We start from the raw sequence: 27,581 nt of genomic DNA on the forward strand, positions 1-27,581 counted from the left end.
TCTCAGTTTGGTCATTATGGTAACTGGGGAAACGTTCTAGGGGTGAGAGAGAATTGCTGCTTTCCAAATTGGTCCGATAAACTCTCAGTCATGTCCTGCAAAGAACTCAGGGGAAGTGACAACAGAATGGATGGATGTGCCTTGGTTAGCTTTTGCACTCCTTATTAGTTGAAGATAACTATCTACACAAGTTATTTTACGCAGCCATATTCTATCACTGGTTTATGAAACGTTGCTGCTGACGTTGGATTGTTTTTTCTGGAAAATATGTTCCGGTGTCTACTGTCTACATGACTCTGTTAAACATTGCTAGCTTGTTTGTTAGGCACATCCATCCTAAACCAACCAATTTTAAAGTAAACGATGCTGAACACAATTCCTTCTTGTTAAAATGAGTTTGACTCCACACTGAAAAATGGCTAAAAGTATTTATGTTTCTCCTTAGTTCAGAGGGTTAGGGTTAGGGTAAGACCACATAAATCATGATGAGATGGCAGAAACCCCAACACATCTGTAGTCTTTCAAAGCCTATTTGACAGCTAAACCGTGAATTTAATCTCACTTCTGCTCTATGAATACATTAATGTTCACCCTGTGAACAATCATGTGACCAAACTAGGCTTCAGTCTCACATCACACTTGTGTCAGAGGTGTGCTTTGGATATGAGATACTAAGACACATATCTAAATACTACACTTTGACTGTTTTATATTGGTACCAGGAGTGTTATGGTATATACTGGATACGCTCCTCTAAATTAATCTATTATTTAGATTTGTATTGGTAACAGGAGTGTTATGGTATATACTGGATACGCTTCTCTAAATTAATCTATTATTTAGATTTGTGAAACTTTCAGACCACGAGTTCGGGGCACCTTAACATGGTATGTTGGCATAGAGGGGAAATGACCGGTATGCTTCATTGTCCTCCAGATTACATAAAACCGTTAACTTCTGAAACCCATGAAAGTGTTTTTTTTTACTTTACTTACTGTGGATAATTGTGTTGATGCGTGTACTTAAAACAGCTAATATGCAAATATGTTTCATGACAGTAACACAAATGAGAAGTGGTGGAGACGATAAAATACCGATATTAACATAAAAGCATGTGTAACTACCAAACTGCAGCAGCCAGCCACAATGGAAATTCAGGTGCACATCTATTGGGCTTGCGGCTCCTAGTGGTAGACATAGTCACCTACAACTAAACGCAGCATCCACATCCTCAGCTGTCTTTTATCACATCATGCCTAGGCTTTTGTTTGTCTCCGCATATGAACATCGAATGCATGCTATCAGAATGGAAACTGCAATAAACTGAGCAATTCAAAGAGCGATGACTCGATGCTGGCGACTGACGCCAAGATCACACTGAGCAGCGTTTGCTCTCCTGAACACACCCCAATGAGTTACCCCGATATTGTTCAGGGGGAAATGATGGCTGCACAGGAACCGTCTCCACCATCTTCCTTGGAAGGCAACAAACCGGGCTTCCCTAAGAAAATTTTGTCCAACAACCTCAAAGACAAGCATCTGTGCAATTCATGCCAAAAGATCCTGAGGAGGCCCCTGCAAGCCCAGTGCGGTCACCGCTTCTGCTCGTTCTGTTTCAACAACACTGTGAGGTGAGTGGAGCCATGGTTGCTAGCCCGCTAGCTTGGTGCGTGTAGCAATCAAAGCCCATTACCGAGCATCCTTCACATATCTGCAAATTTAACGGCGCCTGGCTCGTTGTCACAGGCGACGTGATATAAAAACAAAAGAAAAGTGACGTTATACACATTTCAAAGACACACCGCAAAATTCGGCGTGCATGTAATTGTCCGATCACCACTTTATTCGAATGAAATCTCAACTTGTGTGATGGGTTAGCCAGCTGTCTCCGTAGACAAGTCCCGCCAACCTCTGTTGTAACTGACCGGAGCAAGAAGTGTACATTTTCCATAAGTTGATAGTGACACTGAATTGTATGAAAGTAAGACGCAGAACAGTTTGTATGACGCACATTTCCAAGAGCGACTTACAAAATCCTAACAACAAATCCCACTCAGTTTGTTTCTTTGTCGACGGGCGAGCCAACATTAAACTGTACATTTGTTTGATGCAAGTTTGGGATGACTTCCAAATGTTAGATGACGTGACCTGGCAAGGATCAGTCAATGCATAATACTTTAATAAAAAACAAATCTATATCAGAATGGCAGTTATATGATTGAATGTCTTTCAGTCTTTGTCATGATGCAGAAGTGAATGGATGACTATTTTTCATGTCTGGACTAAAGGGCGCTGTGATTAGAAAGACTAGTGATATCTGTGTTTTTTCTCTCACGTGTGATGGAACATAGACCATATCATATAGTCCATGGTGATGGATTCTTCTATAGTTTTAGTTGTATTTTATCTTATTAATTCTGGATGTAACACCTTTAAGAGCAATAGGCTAATAGCGACCACGCCCCCTCCCGCTAAACGCCCTGTTGTTGTCAGGTACAATCTGTTTGTACTTGAGATCTGTCTAGCACTTGACTGGAATCCACCTGTGGCAAACTGAACTGACTTGACATAGTTTAAAAAGGCTCACATTTGAGTAGATAAGGTCCCACGATTCTCACTACACGTCAGGACAAAAACACAGTGACGAGGTCTGAGAAAGAAGACATTTTTTTCCGGTCAGACAAAGTAACCAGGCAAAAGGGCCTTGGTCAGAGAGGTGACTATAAACCCTGCAGTCACTCTAGCAGAGCTTTTAGAAGTATTCGGCAGAGGTGGGAGAACCCGCTGGAAGGATGACCATCTCAGCATCAATCAGACCTTTAATTGTGGCTGGACGGAAGCTACTTTTAACAAAACACGTGACTTCTTAGAGTTTAATAAACAGCATTTAAAAGGACAAAGGGGAGCTTGAGGATAAAAGATTATTTGGTCAGAGTAGAACACTACACACTGCTCATTACCTGGACAATACCATCCCCGTGGTGAAGCATGATGGAGGCAGCATCATGCTATGAGGGGAGAGGGTTCTCAGCAGCAGGGACAGGGAGAATGGTCAGAACCAAGTTGCAACCCAGCGTGACATCACCCGTTGGTTTGAAAACTGCCATTTTTAAGCCTTGATTTTGACCAGAGCCATGTTGTTGTTTTTTTTGCAACCGGACGTAGAATTTTTGGCGGGTCTGACTAAGAGCTCGTCCACTGCACACCCACCAACACCTGCAACCCTGCACCGATTGGACGGACCAGCTGTCAATCAGGCTGTATCCATGCTCCAATGTACATAGTGCTTTATCGTCTATTTTACTCAAAATGAACATGCTATTGAAGAAGACTTGAAACTACAGGTTGATAGAGGATAGAAGTTGACTATTTCAATAATAGTTATAATATTTATATTAAGTATTTATATTGTCTGTCATGGGCACAGTATGTATATTAATTTCAGCGTTGTTTTTCTTCCCTTTAAGTTCTGGACCACAGAAATGCAGTGCTTGCATCAAAGAAGACTTATTCGAGGAACACACCTCTATCCTCAAGCAAGGTGGTGTAAGTATATCTTGACCTTACTTTTTTTACATTAGGTTTTGTCAGATATTCTCATAGTTACATTACATACAGCACTGATATGCAATGAAGTTGCCTGTTAAATTGTTTGTTAAATTAATTTCTGTCATTAGGTGTAGAGCTCTTCCAGTTTTGTTATTTTTAAGTCGCAGATGATGAGAGCCAAAGCTTGTCTTGATATAAAACCCCTCGAAACAATCCTGAGAGTCAGAACTACAGTTAATTTTTGTTTTGGAGTCCAGAGAAGGACACAAAAAAAGCTGCTTCCGCTTGAAAACTTTGTGACTACTTTGAAATTCTTGGCAGTGCACACAATAGATGGAGCAACTATAGTCCCGTGGCCCTAGAAAGACCTTATGTTCTTTAGAAACTAGAGCCAGGAGAGAAAAGTGAGCTCCAAGGGTCCTGGCCCTCAGTAAACTGACACAGAAGGTCTGTAACACTACCCATCAGTTTGTAACTGAAGACATAAACCAGACAACACTGACAACAAGCTCTGCTTTTCCATCCAGGCTTTCCCAGATAATGCAGCGCGGAGAGAAGTTGAAGCCTTGGCGGCTGTCTGTCCCAATGAGGGATGCACATGGATGGGAACTATCAAAGAATTTGAGGTATAAACTATTGCAGAGAAGGCTGGGAAACTAACAGGGGGTCTGCTCCCATCATGAGTAATGACTAATGTTAGTGGCACTAATTACATATAAATCATCCTTTTCTTATAAATGCATTTCATACCAAGTCTTCGGTACAGTTCTGTTCACAAATAAACATCCTCTGAAAGATTGTTTAAGATGTGTACCATTCTTTGAAAAAAACATGATCAGATAAAACACATTTCTTTTATTTATAGTAAGTTAAAAAAGAAACGAGGAACAAGAAAGTTAAATGTGTACCTTATACCATTTAATAACTGAATATGCATTAGTTAAAAATAGAGTTTTATGAAAAACAAAAAAAGTTGACAACTTGTCTTGCTGAAATTACATTATGGCAGCATTATTCGGTGTCAGATACATCCTTATACTGTATCTACATACACCTGGTGGTGGCAGGTGACATCATCAAGGTCCCTCCAAGTTCACCAAACACAAAATGATATTGAAATGTTGAGTTATTTCTGTGTTGGTAATCTGCAGGCAAGCCATGAGGGTGACTGTGACTTCATGATCATCCTGTGTCCTTCCTGTAAAGAGCTGATGAGAGCCAACGAACAGGAGCGGCACAATGAGAGAGAATGTCCAGAGAGGACACTCAACTGCAAATACTGCAAAGAACCCTTCTTGTTGAAGAACATCAAGGTCAGACTTCTCTGGACAACTGTGATCCAACACTGTTTGTCTTTAGGGTCTGTTTGTGGTAAGTGTGGACTCCGTGACACCTGAAGGCTCTTTGCCAAAATATAAACAAATATAGTGTAAAAACATGGGGCTCCAATGGTAGTCCATGGTAACATGACACTTCCTGTTGACATCTCGCCAGGCACCTACTTTATGGGAACTGTAGTAGAGTCCGACCAATATATAAGATTTAGGGCACATGCCGATTTTGATATTAGAGGGTCTGTGAAAATATCTGATAACAACATAATAGTGGATATACATTTTTTGACACCGTACAAAGTAAATTTAAGTAATTTGCGGCATTCGTTTATGTATTTTATCTATGTACAGTTACTCTTTTACTTCTGTCTATGTAGCTGTTTTCAGACATGAACTCTGAACATTCTCCGGATTTTCCTCTTCACATACGACAAACGCAGAAGGAGATTGTTCGAGTCAGCTGTAATGATATCCGGAGCATTCTGTGGCGTCTGGGTAGAGCAGCAGAAGGCTTTGATAACTCCGCTGCCCGACCGATATATATGTTGGTCGATAATATCAGCCAATATTGGCCTTTCACAGACATAATCTTGTATTTTTACAGACTAAACAATGCAGAAAAATATAGCATTTATGTAAAATACATTTACGAGTTTGTCTTAATTCAAGTTCTATATATTTGGTTGCATATGTTTTTATTCTTTTTATTGATAAAGTTCATGGTTAAACTAAAATATCAAGCCTCAATTAGATTTCTTTGTCACAAAGGATGGACTGATAAGGAATCATTGACAGATTGAAATAAATAAATATAAATAAGTATATTTTTATACATATATTGGCCAATATATCGGTATAGGAAATCTTGTACTCCCTAATATCGATATCGACATCATTCCCCCTAAAAAATTGGTCTCTAGCAGAGAGCAATGTTTTTGTTTCCAGTCATCAACTTGCCCACTGATTCGCTGTGAATTCTCCGGAGATATCTCCTGCTGTGTTCTCACATGGGCTCGCTCGGACTGACTCTGTAGATTTTACTAAGGGACTGGCAGGAAAAGTTCTGGACAATGTCTAGAGCAAAATTTGCGAACATTTGTGTTCTCAAACACAGCCCATCCAGAACAGTTCAGGACAATGTCCGGACCTCAGTGCATGTTTGTAAGCAGCTTATGATTAAAGCTACAGGAAACACTATTTATGTTCAAAAGCATGTCACCTTTAACAATGCAGAAAACTGATACTAAGAGTAAAAGCTGCTGCAGTAACAAGACAAAAAATAAGAGGGAGAGATGTTTGCAGCTGACCAAAATCTTACTGCAGACTTTACCTCATCATGACCTTGGCCTCTGCACATAAACTCGCCACAGACCCCTACCAACACATGCAAATAGTACATATGTTAAACTACTATTTTAGATAGTTCATACATGCCATGTGCAGAAATGTATGTCCATCTTTTGGAGTTTAAGTAAATGAACATCAAGCGTAGTACAGGGTCATGCATAACCACAAAAAAATGCAGTGATAAATATTCTACCTGAAGCACTGGGCTTCCTCTGGCCTTCTTTGAAGCAAAAAATGATTGATTTAAGTTTTCAAAGTTCCACTACAGGATGTGTTCCCATTCAATGGCCATTAGTGACAGCATGTTCAGACGCCCTGCGTCATCCTGGTCCCCACAGTTGCTGTCAGAAAGCTTCAAATACAGTCTTTTAATGCAATGTAAATGTTATAACATCACATGCTAATTTACAAAACATTCAAATTTACACAAGAAAGCCTTATAATAGATTTTAAGGCCCAGGGCCCCCATTGGCTCCAGGGCCCTAGGCACTTGCCCACTTTGCCCATTTGGTAGTCCATCATTGTACCTCAACATATATTCAACAATTGTTCTTATAAAAGGACAGCTGCCTCTCACACTTAGAATAGGTTTTCATATTTCAACTGAATTTGTAGCACAAAGAAAAAAAATGCTTGAAAATGAGAGGAGGCTGAGTTTAGGCAACTTCTGTAACATAAGATTGTGAACTAACTCTGCTTGCGTTTTTGTTTTTTTAGGCTCATGATGAAATATGTCCAAAGTATCCAATGATTTGTGAAGGTTGTGCAAAGAAAAAGATCCCCAGAGAAAAGGTATCCCAGATATTCAAGTCAACTTTCACAATTCTGTTAGATTGATCTCATGGACCATTTAGCTAGGGACCAAGTTCTACATCATATTCTGTTGATCATTCGCTTCTTTCTTTTTTTGCTTTGCAGTATGTGGACCATATTAAGTTCTGCAGTAAATTTAAATCACCATGCAGATTTCATGTTGTTGGCTGCGACACATCTGTAAGTAGAGATTTTTGTTTGTTCATTTGCTATATGTAACACTGGCTAATGTATAACTACTGGGTCGTTTATCAGTCAAATGATTTAGTGCAGTACTCAACAAACTACATACATCGGTTAAATCATTGTACACCCTGATTAGTGCAAGAGTATTCTCTGCTGCCCTGTCTCTTCAGAATGTGAATTGGCTGCAGACCCGTTGGATTAAAGTTAGTAGTAGAATTTTGCATTCAGTACCGTCCGTGTCAGTAATAGTAACTAATGTAATGCATTAATAAGTGACATGGACACCAAGACAGCTGTAGCCTCAAAATACAAAAATTTAAAAAGTATGATGAAATTAAGACAAAAAAATTAAATGATGAAAACAAGGAATGAAACAGGAAAGGCTTACCTTTCTGTACTCAGAAGGAAATGCAGTACAGTGTCCTGTACTCTTTCTTGCATCGTTCTAATGACTGGTCAATTTCATTCTGGATTAGTTTCGCGTGGGTTTTTGGTCTTCACACTGTAGTTTTTGTTTAACCCTAACGTCAACTGCATACCTTCATTACAAGTTGCTAAGCTCCATTCATCCTAAATGGGACTTTCTAGGGTGTAAATAAATGTTATATTGTATTTAATTTGTGAGATCTGTTTTCACTTTAACATCAAGTAATTTTTTGTATAGTTAATTTATTCATTATTAGCTATTTTTGTGCTTTAACCATTTTCTATGCTGTGGCATGATTTCACACACATCATTAAAATGTCAGCTGTCTGCAGGTATGTATGTAATAGATACAATTGTATTTTATTTGTTCTTAACATGTTTCTGCTTTTTTGTTTCTTTGACTCCAAGGTGGAGAAAGAGAAGATTCATGATCATGAGCGTCAGTGTTCCTATGAACACCTAAACCTGCTATTGCATTTCATCATGGGCATCAAGGTGAGCCTTGAGAGCCTGCAGCCCCAGAGCCTAGATGTGACCAGCCACAAGCTACAGGAGCTCCACCAGTCCCTCAGGGAGCTGGAGCAGAAGATGAGCCAGCTGGGTGGGGGTTACACTGCTCCCATGCAGGGTGCATGTGCCCCGACCCTGTTCACATCCTTCACCCCACTGCCCAGCTCTGTGGGTGCCACCCTGGAGCTGCAGCTCCAGGGCGAAAAGACCAAGGTAGTGGAGCTGAGCCGGCGCTGCCAGGAGCTGGAGCTCAAAGTGAGCACGTTCGAGAACATCGTCTGCGTCCTCAACCGAGAGATGGAGTACTCCTGCACCACCATGGAGGCCTACAATCATCAACACCGACTGGACCAGGACAAGATCGAGATCCTCAACAACAAGGTGCAAAAAATGGCGCATGACCTCTTAAACATCCCTGATCTGATGAAAATCACAGCTGGACTGCAAATGTGAGACTGTGGAAACACCTCAGACAAAAATGAGACAAAAGCTCCTCCTCAAAACAAACAACACACTGGAGCGGCAGATGGTTTATTAGACTTCCAGTGTTTGGTTTAGCTCCTGTAGTTTGTTGTCTGCGGTGCCCTTGGTATGAAAATTTGCTTTATTATGCTAATTTAAGTACCTTAATTGAATGCATGAGCAGTGTGTCATAGCCACTGCTTGTGCATGGCTTTTGAAATGGACTGAGTTGTTTTCTTTGCCTCACCAGAGTTAGTTGAAGTAAAGTGTTGCAGTGTGTGTTGGTCATCCGAAATAAACTGCCATGTCCTTGTGTTGCTGTGCTGCAGGTTCGTCAGCTGGAGAGGACTGTGAGTCTGAGAGACCTGTCCATCGTGGAGATGGAAGGGAAAATGAGGGAGATGTCTGCTGCCACGTATGACGGCATCTTTGTCTGGAAGATCTGGGATTTCACCAAAAAGAGGCAGGATGCCGTGGCTGGCCGTGCCCCAGCTATGTTCTCTCCAGGTAACAACTGCACATGATGACTAACATATGAGAAATAATCCAGACAATGAATCCAGTGTGTCTGATTAGCAGTGAATAACGGAAATGATAATACTTTATTTGTGTTTTCCAGCCTTTTATACCAGTAAATATGGCTACAAGATGTGCTTGCGGATCTACCTGAATGGTGACGGGACAGGCCGAGGCACCCACTTGTCTCTGTTCTTTGTGGTGATGAGAGGACACAGCGACGCACTCCTCAAGTGGCCTTTTAATCAGAAGGTAATACTCTTTAGAATCAGACAAAGATAATGCTGCTGTACTACTGTCATTCTGAAACTATTACAACAATAAAAGTTGTAATGCAAGTTAATACGTTTATTACTTCAAATTGTTTAATGTACAGTCCTTGTTTTAAAGGCCCTGAATACACTGTGTACTGCCCCAGCTTGACAGTTCTGTATTTTTCAATTTTTGTCTGAACTCTAGTCATTGGTTTTAATTGTGTTTGAAAAAATTGACTGACATTTTATACGTGATCTCACAACATCTGGGTGTGTTCACTTATGTCGCCAGGCTACCATTATGGAGTGTTCACACCATGCGCGATGCGGATTTTTGTAAGCAAACATTTGTGCTTATCTGTGTCATTCTCGGTAAAAAATTTGCCCGTTCTTCCTTCCAATTTCTCTGACAAACCTCATCTGAACAAACACACGCAGACAAATACACACACACGCAGGTAAACATGAACTGTTGAAGGAAAAAAAGCTGACCGGAATGAATGGGAAAGCCACACGCTCGCACACATAGACATGAACTTCAGGAATAGCAACCGGGTGGGGCTGCCAACACACAGCGACAGTACTAATCCTCCATTCCTGATGGAATGGCAGGACATCTGACGACAGTGATTAGGGGGGATCTCAACGCTCATTGGCTATCACGTCAACGCATCACGCGAATATGTTGCCGGAGTTCAAATATTTCAACTCGAGCGATGGACGCGCCGCGAATTTTGCCTGATTTGCATCGCTCATATCTCATTTGCGTCGCCCGAGTCAGTGCCGTGAAATTCCCATATAGTTGTGTCTTTGCATTGACTTTGTATGTAATCTTGTTGCGCTAATAATTCGCGCCGTGTCCGGTGTGAACGCACCATTACACAACACTGTCAATCTGAAGCAGATTAGCTGAATTTAAGTCTTAAACTCTCAATAAATGATACCTAAGGGTGTTTTCTTTTCAAACCTTTGCACATCGATTAGTATTTGATTAATTACAGTTGAAAGCATGTTTTCAGGGACTTTAAGGGATATAAAATACCCCCCCAGCAGACGAATGTGAAAACAGGCTTCCAGTGTCAAACTTGGAACAAAGATAAATAACATTTTTAGGGTTTCTGTTCATGAAAGGGTTAAAACACATGTTGCATCTTATGAATAGAGCTGTAGAGATGTTGGTAGCTATATTTTTTAATTTGAACCGCAAACTTTACCCCCCAGTAGGCTAATTTTCTGTATCCTAATGCCAGGCTAACCACATCCCTATTCCAGCTTCCAACTTAAGGAGCTATTTGTATGTTTTGGGGGTTAGCATTTACCGCCATTACCAGTTTAGAAGGAATGGAACTTCAAGTGTTGTCTCCAGCAGTGGAAAGCAATGCTAATGTTTTTCTCTTCCTCATTTTTCTTCTACTGAAGTTAGCATGCTGCTCAGAGGGCGTATTACAACTTCTTGTCTTGTACAGTATAGGCAATGATGACTGACGCTCTTGCCAAGCGATTAGCACCACCTCCCACTGCTAACAAGAACTTACAAATAGCCGCGGCTAAATGTAAAGTAACTGTGAGATCGTTAACTTCTCATCCTATTCTCAAGAAGAAAGCAAATAAGTGTGCACAATATTTTATGGTTACTGGAATTATGGATTATATTTTTTTGTTGCCTGTTGCCTGTAAAATCCAAATGTTGATTTGGTTTGATGTTACGTTTGTGTTTTCATTTTAAGGGGAACTTCACAGTGGGTTGTAAAATCAATACTTTGTTAGTCATTTGATTTATCTTTTCTATGATCCATTATTCATTTAGAATTTTTTTTAAATCACGCTATAATTATCTCATTAAAGTGTCATGCTAAAGTTGGAACTGCATTTTTCAGCCACTCCAGTTTTTTTGTCAGAGCAGATTTAAGGCTAGACTCGTAACATCTATACCCAGGTCACCCTAATGCTGCTTGACCAGAACAACAGAGAGCACATAATTGATGCCTTCCGTCCCGACATCTCCTCCTCGTCCTTCCAGAGGCCCGTCAGTGATATGAACATCGCCAGCGGCTGCCCTCTCTTCTGTTCACTCTCCAAACTGGACTCTAAAAACTCCTACATACGGGACGACACCATCTTTATCAAGGCCATTGTAGACCTTACAGGACTCTAGGCAAAAGTTAAGGGCATGCATCTGCCTTTTGTTGCCACAAACACGTTTTAATGAACAGGCTTTTGTATCATCAGTTACTTGCATTTCTCTTTGGGGTCTGTCACCACTGACAGCAGAAAACAAACCTATTTTTGACTTCTGGTCAAGGTTGCTGTTGGTTTTCAAAACAGTAATTACTGTTCAACCAATCAAACAGACAAAAACATTGATCACCTACAAAACTGACTGGAGGAGTTCAATACATTGCAGTATGTATACACAAATAAGTGACTGGTAAAAGGTTTTAATTTCTCATCCTGCAGAAGTCACACGCACTATTTTAGCTTTTCCAAGCATTCCAAGACCTAGGTAAAACATTATACTAGTTAAATAAGTAGAAAACATTGTGACATTGTCTGTAATCTCCAGTGATCTCTATGGCTTGTTGTACCATACATGTGTCTCTTTGTTTTACACTAAAAAAATTACCTGACTTTACTTAAGTGATTTAACAAGGATTTTATGTCCATTCACATTCAAATGATGGTTCTTGCTTCAAGTAAATGAAGCAAAACCACTGCCAAAACTGCTTGGAAAGGCCCGGCATGACTGGGCCCACTAGCATAACTACCAAATCTCAAGTCCCATGATAATAAAGTTAAATTCTAAACATTGCACATTTGAATACTGTGGCCTTTAATAGTTGATATGGCAAAAATGTTAGCAAACTATTACTCATCAACACATTCAGCAGAGTAACATTAGCAGCATTCAATTGGGAGTTGCAACTCTGTCTACCCAAGAAATGTAAGTCCATTAACTCTACTGTTAGAGCTGGTTTGGTCTCTACCAACTCCTGAGAATAATACCTGCCTCTGTAGCAGGTTTATCATAGTTTTTTTTGTTTTTTTTTTACTGAAAACTGCTGCCTCCTGTTGCTCTGTACATGGTGGATGCAAGAGAGGAGACTAACAGTAAAATTTTGGGTTGTAAAAACAAAACAGTTAGAGATGATAAAATGCTTAGTAGAAATGATTCGACACTAACTCTTTCTAGGTATGACACTATGAGTGACCCCTTTTACATTACATCTAGTCATTTGTCCTATAAATGTACAAATATTGATAGCAAAGATTCCAAAAAAACTCCTAATTGCTTGTGAAGCAAAGTGTATTTCTGTTATCTGATTTTCACCTGGGTTTTTGTATTGTATTTTTGTATTTTGAAAGTGTGAAATTTCAAACACCAATACATTTCCATTTTGTAAATTAAAAACTGAAAATACTGAGCCATGAAAATACTAGCTTTGTATATAACAAGCACAGCAGTAGATGCTTGTGCTTGCTGCTGGCGTGTTCTGCTTGACATTTGATTGATTTGTCATTTTTGTTAATCGTGTTTTTTTACATTTAGAAATGTGGAGTTCCAGTGTGACGCCCATGTAGCCTTCAGACTATTGCTTGGCTTTGCACATAGTTTGTAGTGCAGTTGGAATTTGTTTATTGTTTGTTAACATCTTTGCCTCCAACACTCAAGTCCTGTATTAATTGGTAATCATTTGTAGTGGTGGACATTGTTTGAATTCCATGAATTCTGAGTGCAGTCTTTCAGTTGTGAATATTGCTGTTTGTGTCTGCTAGTACGTGTATCTTTGTGTGGACCAGTTTGAGTTATTGACCTTAGAGAGTGGGGACATTTTGGCCGGGCCTGGCGACTTCATAGGGCTGTTTCAGGGTTAAGACTTGGATTTATGGTTATGTTAGAATTAGGTTTAGTTTAGGGTTGTGGTTACCATCACCCTTTATTTGTGATGGTTAGGGTAAGGGGCAAGGGAATGCATTACGTACATGAGTGTCGTCACGTTTGTCTGTGTTTGTGTGTATGTGTGTACAGTTCCCATTTCTTTGCTGTGATTTGCAGTTTTATTTTAATTTTGGATCTGTGGAAGATATTCGGTAGCCAACATTTGACAGTTTATGGGTTGTTTGTCCAAAAAACTTAACAGCGAAGGTGGTCAAGCTAAATTGCCCAAATGGAAATATTACATATTTTATTATGGATAAACATAAATTTGCATACAAGTTCTGATAAATATCTGTTGATATTAAATTTTGGCTTTTTCCAGTATTTTTTGTTGCATATTTAGTTTCTTTGAATTACCAAGGAAGTATACAGTTTAATTTAACACTTTATAAACTTTTATACATGCATATGTACAAGAATATTGAATATAACGATTTATAATATGATTATGAACATATGTACCAACATGTGAAGTATATAAAAAAACTAAATCTGTCAGAAAAACTACAACAAGTTGTCATATTTTCAATAAATTAAATATTTAGTGTTCAATTCCAAGGAGTGATAATAAGGTGCTTGATAAATACAGGCTTTGGCCTGGTATTTTATTGATGCTGGTTATAAGCAGAACCAGACGGGTAGCCAGGGGTGGCACATACCCCCCTGGAATCCAATTGTCCCCTGGTGACCCCCAGAACACACTAAGAAAATGTTAGGTAATTAGTAGCAGACCCTTCTCAAATTTACACAAAACAAGTAAAAAATGATCATGAAGTGACACTAAACTACAATAATAACCCACTTACATTTGACATTAAAATGCATTTTAGTTGATCACATTGCAATCAGATAGTGCTCCCGTGAAAGTGCAGGTGTAAATGCACGAGATGCATTAAGGACGGATTGTGATCCTTATCAACCAAACCACCGGCGTACAGTAGATGGTCAGTGATTAATTGTGACCACATAGGACAGATTTGTAAATGCATTTGCATTGTCAGTAGAAATAATAAAAAAGAAATAATCACACGCAACAAAAACCAGCAAAGTCGCAGCATCTAGGCAGCTAGCAGCCATTTGCCAGTAAGAAGCAGCCCTATCCTCATTATTCAAAGCACCTGTGGATGGAGTGAGGAGGAGACCAATCATAAAGCAACCACACGATAACACAGCTTCACAGATGGCTACCATCTTATACTTTTTATTTTGTTATTTTGTTGTCATGAGGACATGAGCTGGATGTGAGAGATCAGATCCCAAACAGATCACACTGAAGACTCACGTTAATAATAGGTGTCAATATAACTGGGTTGAAATCATTTCTAGATGCAGTCTGGATATGAGATGCATTTTAATGCCAGGTGTAAATTAATTCAAATGTGATATGAAACAACTGCAGAAGGACCACAAATAATGCAAAAATTACGCAGAGACAAAATAGCCATAAATTGCTGCAAAACAACTACAAAGAAACACAACACATCTACAAAGTAAAATCAAATGACTACAAACAACGTAGCTGCATTGTTTGTAGTTGTTATTTTTTTCTTTCTGTTATTCCTGTCTTGCTCCCAGGTGCTCATTTTTATCATTATCTATCCATGGCTATAGGCTATTTGAGTTACAAAAAGCACCTATTAATTCTTATAATTTAGCATTAATTTGTTGAACTGAATAAACAATGTAGCTATTGACAATTTGCAGTTTATTTTTGCCAAAATATGAGCTAAATATGAGTCTTAACACAGTTTTTATTTATCATGTTTCTGTTGTGACGAGATGTGTCAGATAATTTGTGCATCTATTGCAAATGTGGTTTCCTCTATAATCATGATTATTCCTTTAAAATGTGTTAATACAGGCTCTGTGTCTAATTTAGTCAATTTAACATGAATGCTTGTAATATAACTAAATAAGCAGAATATCAGCGTTGTTGAACACCCGCGTTATATTTCCATATGGGTGAAGCTTTGGTAGCGATTTGACATGTGGAGGCTGGAAGTGAAAGGTGAAGGTGTCAGGATGGAAACAGCTGAGGTTCTAAAAGAGGTAATGGTTAATGTTATTGTGATACGCTCCTGTTTTGGGCTTCACTTACATCTTTGAATTGACCTACCTTATACAGAAAAAGTGCCTGGACCTTTTTGGATTGACTGCAGCAGCGGGGCCCAGCATTAGAAACGAGAGTCTGATGCGATTACAACACTGGTCGATCAGCCGAGTGTTGGAGTTTTCCCATTGGCTGTTGCCTGTTCAAAAGGAATGAGCAGTAACAGTTTTACATACAGTGTTACCAACTTAGTGCCCATGATGTTTGATTTAATAACCTTTTCAGACCTTAAGCTGATTGACATATCAAGTAACTTTTTAGTCAAACCTTAGCTACTTAGGTAGTATTGCCCCCGGGAGTGTGATGTCAGGCTTTCTCACTGTCTGATATTTTCATGTTAATACTTCCAAATCACAGCAGTTGTCTTTAACGTATGTGTCTGATGGTTTTGTTAGACAATGACATGGTTATAAAATCAGGAGATTTGCAGAGCAGATAAGTGACTAACATGGTTAATATGTCGTCTTGATGGGCCACGTTTCGGTCACTGTTTCATATTTGTTCCATTGTCTGTAAACAGAAACAGAAAAACATGTACATGGCAAAAGCTTGATAATGGATTTGGCTGTATTAAAACACTATATGTGAGAACCAAGAGTAGGAGAGATGGGACCAGATAAAGGGCTGAATGCAACTGACTCTAGGCCAGATGCTAATATGACGCGATGACGCCATTGCCATTAGTGTATCATGTCATGTAGAGAGATTTACTGACTTTTACAGCAGGCTTTGAAAGTTGTATACAGCGGTTCAGCAACAGTTTCAATGCATCTATGTCCATTCAAGTTTCAACAGTGTACTAGCTTTGGACCTTGTCTTGTTATATGTTTCCTGAGCCCACCGAGTTGTGGATGGGCTTTCCAGTGTGTTTAAACCTACCAAAATGTGAAAGTTAAACTTTTATGCAGTGTGTTCTCAATTTGTTTCTTCAAACCAAGCGACTAAGACTGTTTTAATAGTCACAGTTCATACATAAAACTTGTTAATGTTATAGCATTTCTTTCTTAACCCATACTCCAGACAAGGTTAATATATCAACACTCCTGTTTTGGCATCTTTAGCTAAGCACATCCAGTCTTTTTATTTTTTTAACTCTGAACATATACTGAAACCTCTCTGTGCATGAGAAGTTTTGTATGATTTCATGATTAATACATGCAGCATATGTTGGAATGTCAATCTGGTGCAAACTTTGATGACTTAGGGTTTAATGACGTATGTAAGAAACGTTAACAAGGAGCATCGGTTGGCTCAGTGGTAGCGCTGGCGCCCTGTGTGCAGCGGCTGTGGGTTCCAACCCAGCCTTGGCCATTTGCTGCGTGTCCTCCCCACTCTCTCCCTGCTTTCCTGTAATAACTTTCCAGTCAAAACGCCCAAAAAATATCTTTATCAAAAAAGAGTAAACACAAATAAATAATATATACACTGTATTTATTGAAGAAAAAAGTTAAATTGTATGTTGAGACAGTTTAAAAGCCTGTGTCGGTTCATTTGGGTGATTGTGACAATTTGCAAAAGGGGCATGATGCACACTGACTGTGATAGGTTGCAACTTATGTTGTTGGTTCTTGCTTTCTTGTTACTACAGAAACATAAATCTTAATTTTCTTTATTTAGAATGTGTTGCCATTTTTCCACAACACATTTTGTGTGTACAACTGTGGCCTCAAATAAATTAGCTGCTACATTTGTTCGTCCTTATGTGCTGATTTGTGCTCACTCTGCGTAGCAGCACTGTACTGATGTTTATTCATGCTGTGTCTTGTAAAATGTGATGTGTGCTGGGATTGCAGATTCATTCACAGCTGATGAACATAACAAGGTGGCTTCACAGTTCATTTGCATCTGCTACATGTCACATACAAATGTTTGTTTTTTGCCTCCTGTAGCTTGAACTGGGGAACGTCATCACATTTGAGCAGATTTATTTGTTGTAACAGTGATATTGACTTGTTGGAAATACCACACTGTGCCTCATTATTATTGAAACAGAATAAAGAATATGTCAATGTCATATACAGTTGTATGCAAAAGTTTGGCCAGCCCTGGGCAAATTCCACATTCTGTTGAATTCTGTGAAAAGAAGGAAATACAACCCCAGCAGCAAACAGACATTAAAAAATTAGATTTTCTTCTAATCTTGATGTGATTGGGCTATTTTATTTCACGATCCTTAAAAAAATGAAAACACATTTTTAAAACCAAACAGTTATTGGGACTGAGCTGAGTAAACTGAAAAAATATGCTGTTGACTAAATTACTTTTTGGCCCTGACATACAGAGTGAGGTGTGGGACCTGATATACACAAATGTGGGTCTCAATTCAGTTTACCACAGGTGGACTCCAGTCAAGTTCGAGACAGCTTAAGGATAATTAATTTCAGGTTAGATTTTTAAAAATACTTTGTTAAAAAAATTCTCTTAAAACATTTTTTCACTTTGTCATTGTGGATCCCTGAGTGTAGACTGATGAACTTCATGAAGCCAGTCCATAAAAGGCCAACTAAGTTCACATTATCACACTATTTGTCTGATCCAATTCCAGCTAAAGCAAGTGACCATTACGATCCTGAACGTTATCTAAACTATTTCTAAATTCAGACAGTTTACAAACAATTAAAGTTGATATAAAATAGTTGAAATCTATTGCAAAAAAAAGGATAGTTTCAGCTTCTCAAATATGAGAATTAGCTGCTTTTGGTTTTCATTATTTTTTAGTAAATAGAATATTTAAGTTTTTTTCAAGGCTGGTTCTCTTTTTCACTTTTTAGAGTTTGTAGATTTAACAATTAATCAAAACAAAATAATAACCAGCAAATGAATAACATATATTACGTAATGTTCATCTGTCCACATACTTTGGGGCAGCTCATGAAATGGAACATTTTAAAATGTATTTTACGCAAACTGAGTGAGTTATGTCACTGAAGAGGACTGAGGGAAACGACTGAAAGCTCCAGAAAAAAACTGGACCTTATGTTCAAATGTTTTACAATAAAATTATTTTCATTCTGAATATTTCAGCAAAGAAAAGAGTTAAAATAAAATCACAGTATTTTTAAGTAACCCCAGTTTCCAGACATGATCTTTTGAACCATATCAGATGTTGTTGTGTCTGACGACGTGAGCGGCCTCGATGACGTTGTGGCGTCTGTCGGTGTCCGGTGGGACCGTCGTGGTTGGGGCCCAGTGCACAGTGAGCAGGGTGTGTCGTCCGTCGAGGATGTAGTCGCTGAGGTGCTGGCGCAGTAGAAGCTTTAGCTGCTGGTTTTCTGTCCTCAGGTCCTCTCTGCCTCTTTTCAGAGCCTCTCTATGCAGCACAGCGGCGTTGATGCGCCACATCACCTGTTGCAACTCTGCAAACTCACACGTCTCCTGCAGATGGAGAAATAGGTCAGGCCACAGTTACACCTTTCAGTGTTTCCGCTTGGTTTACTGGTTTGGGGGGGGGGGGGGGACTTGTTAGGGTTAGGTTTCACAAATCACATTAAGTTTTATCCTCAATCTTTTATACAGGGTGGTGGTGGTAACACTGCCTTTACATTTGTCCGTTGATCTCAGACGTCCACCAATAACAACAGTCCCTCAATTCAATCAAACACCAAACCTCTCACACTCATAGAATCAGTCCACTGAATGTCTTATTGTTTTCATCTATATCCATGAATTATTCTCTGTGAAATCAGTGGTAATGTAAAAAACACACAATGTAAAATAAATAAATAAATCCTGGATCCACCCCTTTGTCAAGATCCACAGCGACATTTTATGGATTCTTTCTTGGTCCTTGTTCCATCCTTCCACCAAGTTTACTGGAAATCTGTTCAGTAGTTTTCAGACATATTTAGTGGACTGATTCTATGAGTCCATGATTTGATCCAAATAAAAATCTGGATCTGGTGGATTTAAATCTGGTTTCATAAGGCGACCGTTGAGGTTTGACCTCTGCTGAGTGACGTTCTCCTTTTTTTCCATCCATCCCTGAGAACATCACTTTCCAGACAAGATCAGTACCTCTTCACTCACATCCCACCTTTTCTGCTTCCTCCTCCGTCACAGATCTGTGATCATCTTCAGCTAATGGCGACGACGTGAAGACGTTCTCCAGCTTTCTCTCCAGCTTACAGCACATTTCAGCGATGCGTAAATCCCTCTCACCCTGAAACAGCAACGTGAAAACAGAGCAAACACAGGTGATGTGGTTGTTGTTGGTATGTCAGCAAACAGACAAAGGTGTGAGGGATTTTACCTTGGCGATGACCACCTGCAGTTTCTTGGTGGCGTCGTTGCTCTGCAAGGTGAGGTTGACGAGCTGTTTCCTCGTCCCTGCGTGATCCCAGGTCAGCTGATCCTGAATCTTATGAGCCTTTTGGTTCACCTCGTTACTGGCGGCTGTCAGATTTCGTTCCATCGACTCATTTTCTGCTTTACTGGTGTTCAGCTTCCACCTGAGCTGAAAGACTTTGTCCTGAGAGAAAGAAAAAACAGACAAGAGAAAACGATGCAGGTCATGATGTTAAAACATTGTGAGATAGAATATTTTCACTGATTTCAGAGAATAATTAGTGGATCGAGATGGAAACAATCAGACATATTTAGTGGATTGATTCACAATGATTTTCTCCACAAACATTCATCCTTACCTGGTAAAGACTTCAGAAACACTCCATCTAACAGTTACCTGTTCTGTCTCTGAACTAACCTGCAGCCCTTTGACCTTCTTCCTGCTTTCTTCCGTCATCTGAATGTACTGCTGGTTTTTGACGATCAGGTCGTCCAGGTCTTTAGCTTCTCTGCGGTGGAGCTGCTGAGTCTCCTGGTGCTGACGAGTCTTGTCTTTCAACGCCGTGTCACCCTCCCGGACCAGAGCAGAACTGGTTCTGTGATGTACGCGATCCTCGTGAGCTCTCTGGTACGACGCCATGCTTTCACTGTACAGTTTGTGGATTTCATCCATCACTTCTTTGTGTTGCTGCTCCACAGTGAAACTTGAGTGTTCCAGATAAGATTGCTGCTGCCGAGAGTGTTCCAGCATCTGCTTCCTGAAAGCACACACCGATCAAAACTCATCTGATGCTTCAAGTGACACTTTCACCTTTCTGTTAGATATATCAACATCATAACCTAATTCCATAATTCCTCCACTTTGATCAAACGTATCATTTGTTTTGTGTCTCATCATTTTGCATTTATTTGTTGCGACTTGTTTTGCGTTTCACTGGTAAAGGTTTTATTTTTTGTGCTGCTTTGTAATTTCACTTGTTGAATAAATGCTCTTTCCTGTGAAATGTAGCTCCACTGTATTTTTCCTAAATTCTAAAATGATATTTCATCCAATTATAAATTTCTTCTAAAGGGAGAGCTGCCAGTCATGTGTTATCTCTGCAGGGGGAACTGTGGCTCCTCAGACTTACCTCTCAGAGTGGAACCCGGAGCTCAGGTGCTGCAGGTTCTTCTCCCAGTGCTCCTGCAGAAATGTCAGCCGTTTTTCCTGCTGAGCCCACAGACGCTCGACATGCTGCAGGTGAACACGCCGCACCTGAGCCGACTGACGTTCCGTGTCCCGTAGGTCACCCTCCAGAAGCTGCAAAACAAACACACAAGAGGTAGCATCCTGAGGGTCAGCTGTCATCAGTCGTGGTAGCTGCTCACCTTGATGACATCATCCATGCCGTCCAGCTGCTTCTCAAATGTCTGACGGAGGACGACGGCGTCTTTACGGAGCTCAGCAGGTTGAGTCTGACGGAGAATCGTCCTCCAGCCTTCGTTCAGCTTCAGCAGGTTCACTGCAGAGTTCTTCTCCTCCTTCTGCAACTTGTCCTGGTTTCAAAGAGAGAAAAATCTTAGAAGAGCTGCTTGCCAGAAACATTCAAAAATCAGTTTCACACATAGACTGTACATAAAGGTGGACAACATGACAGCTCCCCAAAGTGATGCCAAATCACCTGGATCGCACCCTGTTGGCTGGCTGCAATATAGGTCATAAACCCTGTCCCCTCTATGTTAGCAGATGGGAAATGTATGAGCGGACTCTGGCTCTAAATGACGGCACCAGCACAAGATGGCGGCGCCAGTATCTAAGATATCTTTCATGTTTGCTCGAGAGGAAGTGGAGACTTGTTGTCCATCTTTATATACAGTCATTGGTCATCTTTATTTACAGTCACTGGTCATCTTTGTATACAGTCATTGATTGTCTTTATATACAGTCACAGATCTGTATAAACAGACATTGATCTTCTTTACAGTCACTGATCTTCTTTATATACAGTCATTGATTGTCTTTACATCCAGTAATTGGTTGTCTTCATCTAGTCATTGATTGTCTTTACATACAGTAATTGGTTGTCTATCATCATTATACACAGTAATTGATCATCTTTATTTACAGTCATTGATCATCTTTATATCCAGTCATTGATAATGACGTCCCTCATCAGTGATTTGAGGTGTGTTACCTTCAGGAACAGAGTGAGTATCTCCTCTTTCTTCTTGGCCATCTCATCCTCGGCCTGAGCTCTCTGCTGCAGGTACAGACCCTTCTCCTCCTCCGTCTTTCCGCCACCTTTACCTCCTCCACCTTTCTTCACTTTCTTGGTCATGTCTTGAGGCTGCTTCCTTTAATATCTCACTGTGACACACATCACAAACAATAGAAAATAAGGTCATATATAAATGACACATACAGGAACACCAGGATTTAATGGCTTCCGAAAGTTCTACTGTTGAGTTATTCAATAATAACTTTTTATTGAAGGTAAAATGTGTTTTCAGAACAACAAGCAACTCATGTAGGAGTGTTTAAGTTCACAAGTTAAAAAAAGGAAGGCTAACCACGGATTCAATCTTTTACAGTGTATTTTATATAACAGTCTTTTTTTCATGTTAAAATCTGAAAAGTAACTCAGACATACGTTAGGTGAAACTTTAGAAGCACCTTTTATAGAATATTTTCACAACAAAAACAGTTGGTAGTTTTTTAACGTCGTAATGTAAACGCTTTCTGCAGCACGTTTCTTTCTCTCTCAATAAAAAACTGTTCAGCGGGACACTCACTGTGCGTTTCTTTCTTTACTGTTGTCTGGAGTTCTCTGGTTCTCTGGAGCCGTAGTCTAAAGATGGAAAAAAACAGGAAAGGTGTAGGAGCATATATATCCATGAGCTTGACAAACAGCCAGCGATGTGTTTGCGTTCAGTCACCATAGCAACAGCGTTAGAGGCAACACGTCACGTCCAGAACAGAAAGAGTGAGAGCGTCACTGTCATCCATTATATATTCAGTAAATAGAAGCCAGGGGATTGTCTTTTTAATTTGATGGCGATACAGTGACACACAGTCGATATCTGTATCAATATATTCATCAATACATGTATCGATATCCTTATCAACAGACAAACACGTGGAATATGTGAATGATTGACAGGAAATAATCCAACCTTGTTTATTATAGCAGATCTATGACAAAGGCATCACATCATCTGTGGATCAATCAATCTTTAGATTTACAGAATAAAAGCAACAAGTGTATAAAGTAATTAAAAATTAATTATGATCAATGACCTGATCAGAGATCAATCACAGGAGACACACTGCACAATTAAGTACTGTCTTTGGAGATTCTCATTCATCCAGGTCATATTAGACACGATCAGTGGCGGTTCTAGATTGTTTGGCGCCCTAGGCAAACACGTCCTGAAGCCCCCCGTCACAGTCTGCATTCTCCTCACCTCAGTCATCTCATGCTCCGAGTACTTTTCCACCTGCCCCTCCTCCTCCTCACCTGTCTGCCAGCCACTCCCTCTTCATCAAGCCAACTCCACTCACCTGTTACCAGAGCTGCCTCTGGTCTACAATCAACCAACTACATATGCTGCTCTCCACCATGCACTCACTGCCAGATTGTTCATTGTTCTCATGCATGACTCTCCAACGTTGTTCGGACTGTTTTCCTGGTATCGACCCTGCCTACCTCTGACTACCCCATCTTGTCGCCTTTCCGGATATCACCTCAGCCTTCTGTCCCCGCCCACGTGCTTCGTTCCGTCCCTCCTGGTTTCTGTCTGCCTCTCCCCTGGGCTGTTTGGTGAATCCCTGCTACAGCTCCTCGACTCCCCGCCTGGCCTCGACCCTCCCTCTCGCCTGTCCCTCTCTGGTTTGTCTGCTCTGCTGATCGGCTCTTCTGGTTTCGAACCAGGTTTTGAGCCGCTCAGTGAGTACGGCGATTCCTCGGCTGAACTATTGCCACGTGTACTCCCGTTCGACTCGGCTGAGTCGACTCACCTGGGAGGCTCCAGAGACTCGCAGCCTGCTCTGAACTCTATCCTGTGCTACATAACTGCTTTGATTCCTGTGTGACGTAAATAAAGGTCATTACCAACTATACCTGTATATTCTCGAGTACTGCAATTGGGTCCTAAACACACCCGTTACACCTCCTCCAACAAATAAAAAATAATTGTTACCCCCAAACCATTCAGAAATAACATTTTTATTGACATTGTCTATATAATTATATATGTACAATTATATACAACCATAAAGTGCAAAGAACAGGAAAAAATTGTACCATATATGCAAATGAAATAAAGAATTAAATGACTACCTATTCAAATTGAATTATAACATATTGCTAACAAAACACACAAATAAAACTAAATTGCACAAATCATATATTACACAAGTTGAACAACACACTACTGTTGCACACATTGCATAACAATTATCTCAATCCTGACCTTTCTTGCCTTCCTTGATGCAAAATACTGATCACAGAAAGACCAGTAGGGCTTTCCTCTGTTTCAGCTTTAAAAAGCTCCTCTCTGGGAACTGCATTAGCGCTGTTTGATAGATTCCCCCACTCCCACTACGTCACTCCATCCAAGAGGCTTCTTCAGTTCTAACCATAGACTGTATATAAAGAGTTCTAACTAAGTTGTGGTGAATACCAGGTATTTAACCTCTGTGAGATGTGGACAGTGTTAATGCTCCAGACGGTTTGAACGTCTGTCAGTGAAACTGTTGTAACAAGGGTCGTTAGAGTCTTGGGGTCCCCTGTGTACACAGGTGATGTCATAGGAGGTTAAGTTATCTTTAAGTCTCCTGGGAAGAGATGAAAGGACATGCAGCATTGTAAGTGGGAGAAAGATGGCATCTCAGGCCTCCTTCTCTGTTGAGGGATGGTTTCTCTGTTTGAACATAGATGGCTTCCTTCAGTCCTCTTTCAAACCACCTGCCTTCCCTGTCCAGAATATGTTCATCTGTTTCTACAAAGGAGTGTCCCTTGTCCTTTAAATGTCGCCGAGGAGCTGGCTCTATTGTGCCACGCATTTGTTTAATGGTTGTTTTGTTTCTCCAAAATAAATGTTGGCACCTTCCTCGCTGCATTGGACTGCACATACTAAGTTGCTTTTCTCTGTGTGTTGTGCGTGTGTGGTGTGCAGTCTCTGGGGTGAACCAGTCTTTGTCTCAATGTGTTAATGGATAATGTGTTTGTTGAAGATCCTTTTTCAGATAGACCAGACACATTTGGATCGCTATGTTGTTATGCCTATTCTTCTTCTCTTCACCATCCAATGAACTGATGTTTTTCTTGGATCTTGTAGCGATTTTCACAAGAGTCCAGTTATGGTATCCACAAACTTTAAGTGCCTCCTTCAGGTGCCTGTGCCCCTTCTCCTGGCCTTGGGCACTGGTGGATACATTATGAGTTCTGATAACTCCCAGTTTGTGTTCCAGTGTATGGTGTGAGTCAAAGTGCAGGTACTGGTCTGTGTGGGTGGGTATACTCCAATATGAAAGCACCTCTCTTTTGACAAGTTGTTTGCTAATTGTACTGTATCATATTACTCCTGTATCACAGGGAGATGAGTTTTTCCTAGTTAGATAATTGCTGGGTTTTTGTGGGAGGAAGAGCAAACCATATTAAACAATTGAGCCACTGTAGTGAAAACTCTGATTCCCAGAATGCTTCACTTATCACACCTTGGGTGTGAACTCCAGCTGCCATTGGTCACCGTGTGTCCCAGACCCCAGGGGGTCAATAGGCCGATAAAACCCCAGCGACCCTGCTGCAGTCTCTTTCCACTCTTCTCCAACCCCTCAACGGAGACAAAAGACCTCTCTTTCTCCTCTGGGAGAAACCACTGCTCTTTGAGGACCCTGATCTTCATGCAAGCCTGCCAGAAGCAGACTGCTACGACTTCCAAAAGGCAGTGATGCGAAAGCCTGCCATAGGACCAACCAAGGCTGGAAAGTTTGGTTTTACATCAGTGGCCGACACAAAGTCTGGTCAACTGATCAAGCTCAGGAACCACCACGCAGAGTTAGTGTTGAGCTCTAACTCTGTGGAGGACACAAAAGGACACTGAAACCACACAGCACAACTGCTGCATCTTTCTGGACACACAACTAGCATCCCAAAAGGACCTTCCTTCTTTTCCATGGACTTGGTAATGTAACTTGGCATACAGCATAGCATAATGCAACACAGCTAAGCATAGGAATGTTTAACCATACTGTATTGATTTGAGTCAATGTGTTCACCAAGTGGTTTTGTTATACTTGTTCATAAGTTAATGTGATTTTAGTACCCTGTGACTAACCCTCTTTTAACCTGACAATCTTTGTCCTGCCTTATCAAAGAAGCACAGCATGTGGCCGAGCCGACACCTCTGATGCTGCCATTTTGTTGTTTCTTTGTTTACCGCCGTCTTGTTTGTAGTACTTCTCTGACATTTGACCTTTGCAGCCACCTAGTCTGTGTACTCACAGACACTTAGGGTGAAGTCGAATTGTCAAATTGGCTTAGGAAGTTTTCTTAATCTTGACGTGACCTGGAAGTATTTGATCAGCAGCCAGATAAGAGCTGTTCAGATTCTCTAAATGCATAGGAAAGGAGCTGCTTCCTTTCCTATCTCCTTTAGCATCGGGTTCACTTGAGCTTCTTTTAGGAGAGTAAGGAGATTTAGATGCCCCACAATTCATTGCGGCAGCGATATTTAACGTGACGCGCCATGCACAGACGTAAACGATTCAATCCGTAGTAGAAGTACAATAAGTAGAAGAGTACGAATATGACCCAGAAGAGATGCATGTCATCATGTCAGATACTGTTACATATGAATCATTTACATCTGATGTCACATGGTGGTAAAACACAATGAAACATTCTGTTGGAGCCGCTGTGTTTTTTGTAATTCATCTTTGGATATTTGTAGTTTCACCACAGCAGAGGCAAGTCAATGACATCCACCGTCGCGTGATGACGTAGTATAGTGAAAGTCGAGTCGGATTCTCTAAGCAGTGATGTCGGCATTTTCCTATGTCCTTTCAGTCCTCCTTTACACCTTTCCTTGACCTCATGACCTTTTTCACTGAGGTCAAGGAATAGATAGGAAGGACAATTCGACCTCACACAGACACACACACACACACACACACACACACACACACACACACACACACACACACACACACACTCAGACTTGTATATAATTTGTTTGTTAGATTAGATATCGTTGTTTCAACTGGTCTTTTAAATAAATACCACCATAGACAAATGGTACTTACCAATGTCCACGCACAACACCACTGTGGGCTTTAAAGTGAACTGACCCTGATTGAGACCATATAACATGTTCTCTCTATTTTTTCTTCCTTTGCTTATATTATTTAACAAAATGCAGGAGAACTAGCGGAGTTATAGTGATATAGAGCACTCAAAGCGTTTTACAGGAAAGTCACATTCACCCATTCACACCCATTCATACAGTGCTGCGATTTACCGCACATTTTTCTGTCCCATTCATACACAATCATACACTGTCGGAAGAGCCATCAGAGGCAAGTTAGGGTTAAGTGTCTTGGCCAAGGACACAACTGCATGTGTATGAATTCATTTGGACTGACGAAAGCTGGGATCAAACCGCCAACGACTCTTAAGTCGTGAGCCACAATTTCGCCCTGAGATCAGAGGAGAAATTTATTTTATCAACCATACTTGGATCAAAAACACCTGGAGAAAAGAGTTCCATCCTTCAACTGTTGTCATGGTGGTGATGAGACTGAGGGGTGCAGCAATATGCCATCAATGCATCTAGACTGCCATATAAAGAAGAAGTTTGTCAGGCCAATTAC

General features: G+C 40.4%; 2 protein-coding genes across 4 annotated transcripts; one reads left to right on the forward strand and one right to left on the reverse strand.

Annotated features, from left to right (window-relative positions):
• The first annotated feature begins 1,223 nt into the window (after positions 1–1,223).
• On the forward strand, positions 1,224–17,132 carry traf2a (Tnf receptor-associated factor 2a). 2 transcript variants are annotated; one of them, XM_035638848.2, is made up of 10 exons: positions 1,224–1,631; positions 3,468–3,546; positions 4,077–4,175; positions 4,701–4,862; positions 6,948–7,022; positions 7,149–7,223; positions 8,065–8,547; positions 8,958–9,135; positions 9,248–9,396; positions 11,335–17,132. In XM_035638848.2, exons 1-10 carry the CDS (start codon positions 1,351–1,353, stop codon positions 11,551–11,553), a joined length of 1,800 nt encoding a protein of 599 aa, XP_035494741.2. In that variant the 5' UTR covers positions 1,224–1,350; the 3' UTR covers positions 11,554–17,132. The 2 variants fall into 2 exon arrangements, with proteins under 2 accessions (XP_035494741.2, XP_035494742.2); XM_035638849.2 differs by having other exon boundaries at positions 11,419–17,132.
• A 221-nt stretch (positions 17,133–17,353) lies between these two features.
• On the reverse strand, positions 17,354–23,376 carry ccdc65 (coiled-coil domain containing 65). Of its 2 annotated transcripts, XM_035638851.2 has the most exons (9): positions 23,174–23,376; positions 22,502–22,557; positions 21,904–22,076; positions 21,098–21,265; positions 20,860–21,029; positions 20,148–20,487; positions 19,695–19,913; positions 19,479–19,604; positions 17,354–18,820 (listed from the first exon to the last, which is right to left on the reverse strand). In XM_035638851.2, exons 3-9 carry the CDS (start codon positions 22,045–22,047, stop codon positions 18,545–18,547), a joined length of 1,443 nt encoding a protein of 480 aa, XP_035494744.2. In that variant the 5' UTR covers positions 22,048–22,076; positions 22,502–22,557; positions 23,174–23,376; the 3' UTR covers positions 17,354–18,544. The 2 variants fall into 2 exon arrangements, with proteins under 2 accessions (XP_035494744.2, XP_035494745.2); XM_035638852.2 differs by lacking the exon at positions 23,174–23,376 and having other exon boundaries at positions 18,683–18,820; positions 19,472–19,604; positions 22,502–22,656.
• Positions 23,377–27,581: the final 4,205 nt, after the last annotated feature.

This window comes from Scophthalmus maximus, chromosome 19 (genome assembly GCF_022379125.1).
Source record: "Scophthalmus maximus strain ysfricsl-2021 chromosome 19, ASM2237912v1, whole genome shotgun sequence".
Classification (NCBI taxonomy): Eukaryota; Metazoa; Chordata; class Actinopteri; order Pleuronectiformes; family Scophthalmidae; genus Scophthalmus; species Scophthalmus maximus.

Bases quoted from the DNA above. Each gene is read 5' to 3' on its own strand.
- ccdc65 (XM_035638851.2), bottom strand. From the start codon at position 22,047: ATGACCAAGAAAGTGAAGAAAGGTGGAGGAGGTAAAGGTGGCGGAAAG. The intron at 21,030-21,097 runs GTGAGCAGCTAC...TTTGTTTTGCAG, and splicing joins GCATGGATGATGTCATCAAG to CTTCTGGAGGGTGACCTACG. The intron at 19,605-19,694 runs GTAAAATCCCTC...TTGCTGTTTCAG, and splicing joins TGCAGGTGGTCATCGCCAAG to GGTGAGAGGGATTTACGCAT.
- traf2a (XM_035638848.2), top strand. From the start codon at position 1,351: ATGCTGGCGACTGACGCCAAGATCACACTGAGCAGCGTTTGCTCTCCT. The intron at 3,547-4,076 runs GTAAGTATATCT...TTTTCCATCCAG, and splicing joins CTATCCTCAAGCAAGGTGGT to GCTTTCCCAGATAATGCAGC. The intron at 4,863-6,947 runs GTCAGACTTCTC...TTGTTTTTTTAG, and splicing joins TCTTGTTGAAGAACATCAAG to GCTCATGATGAAATATGTCC.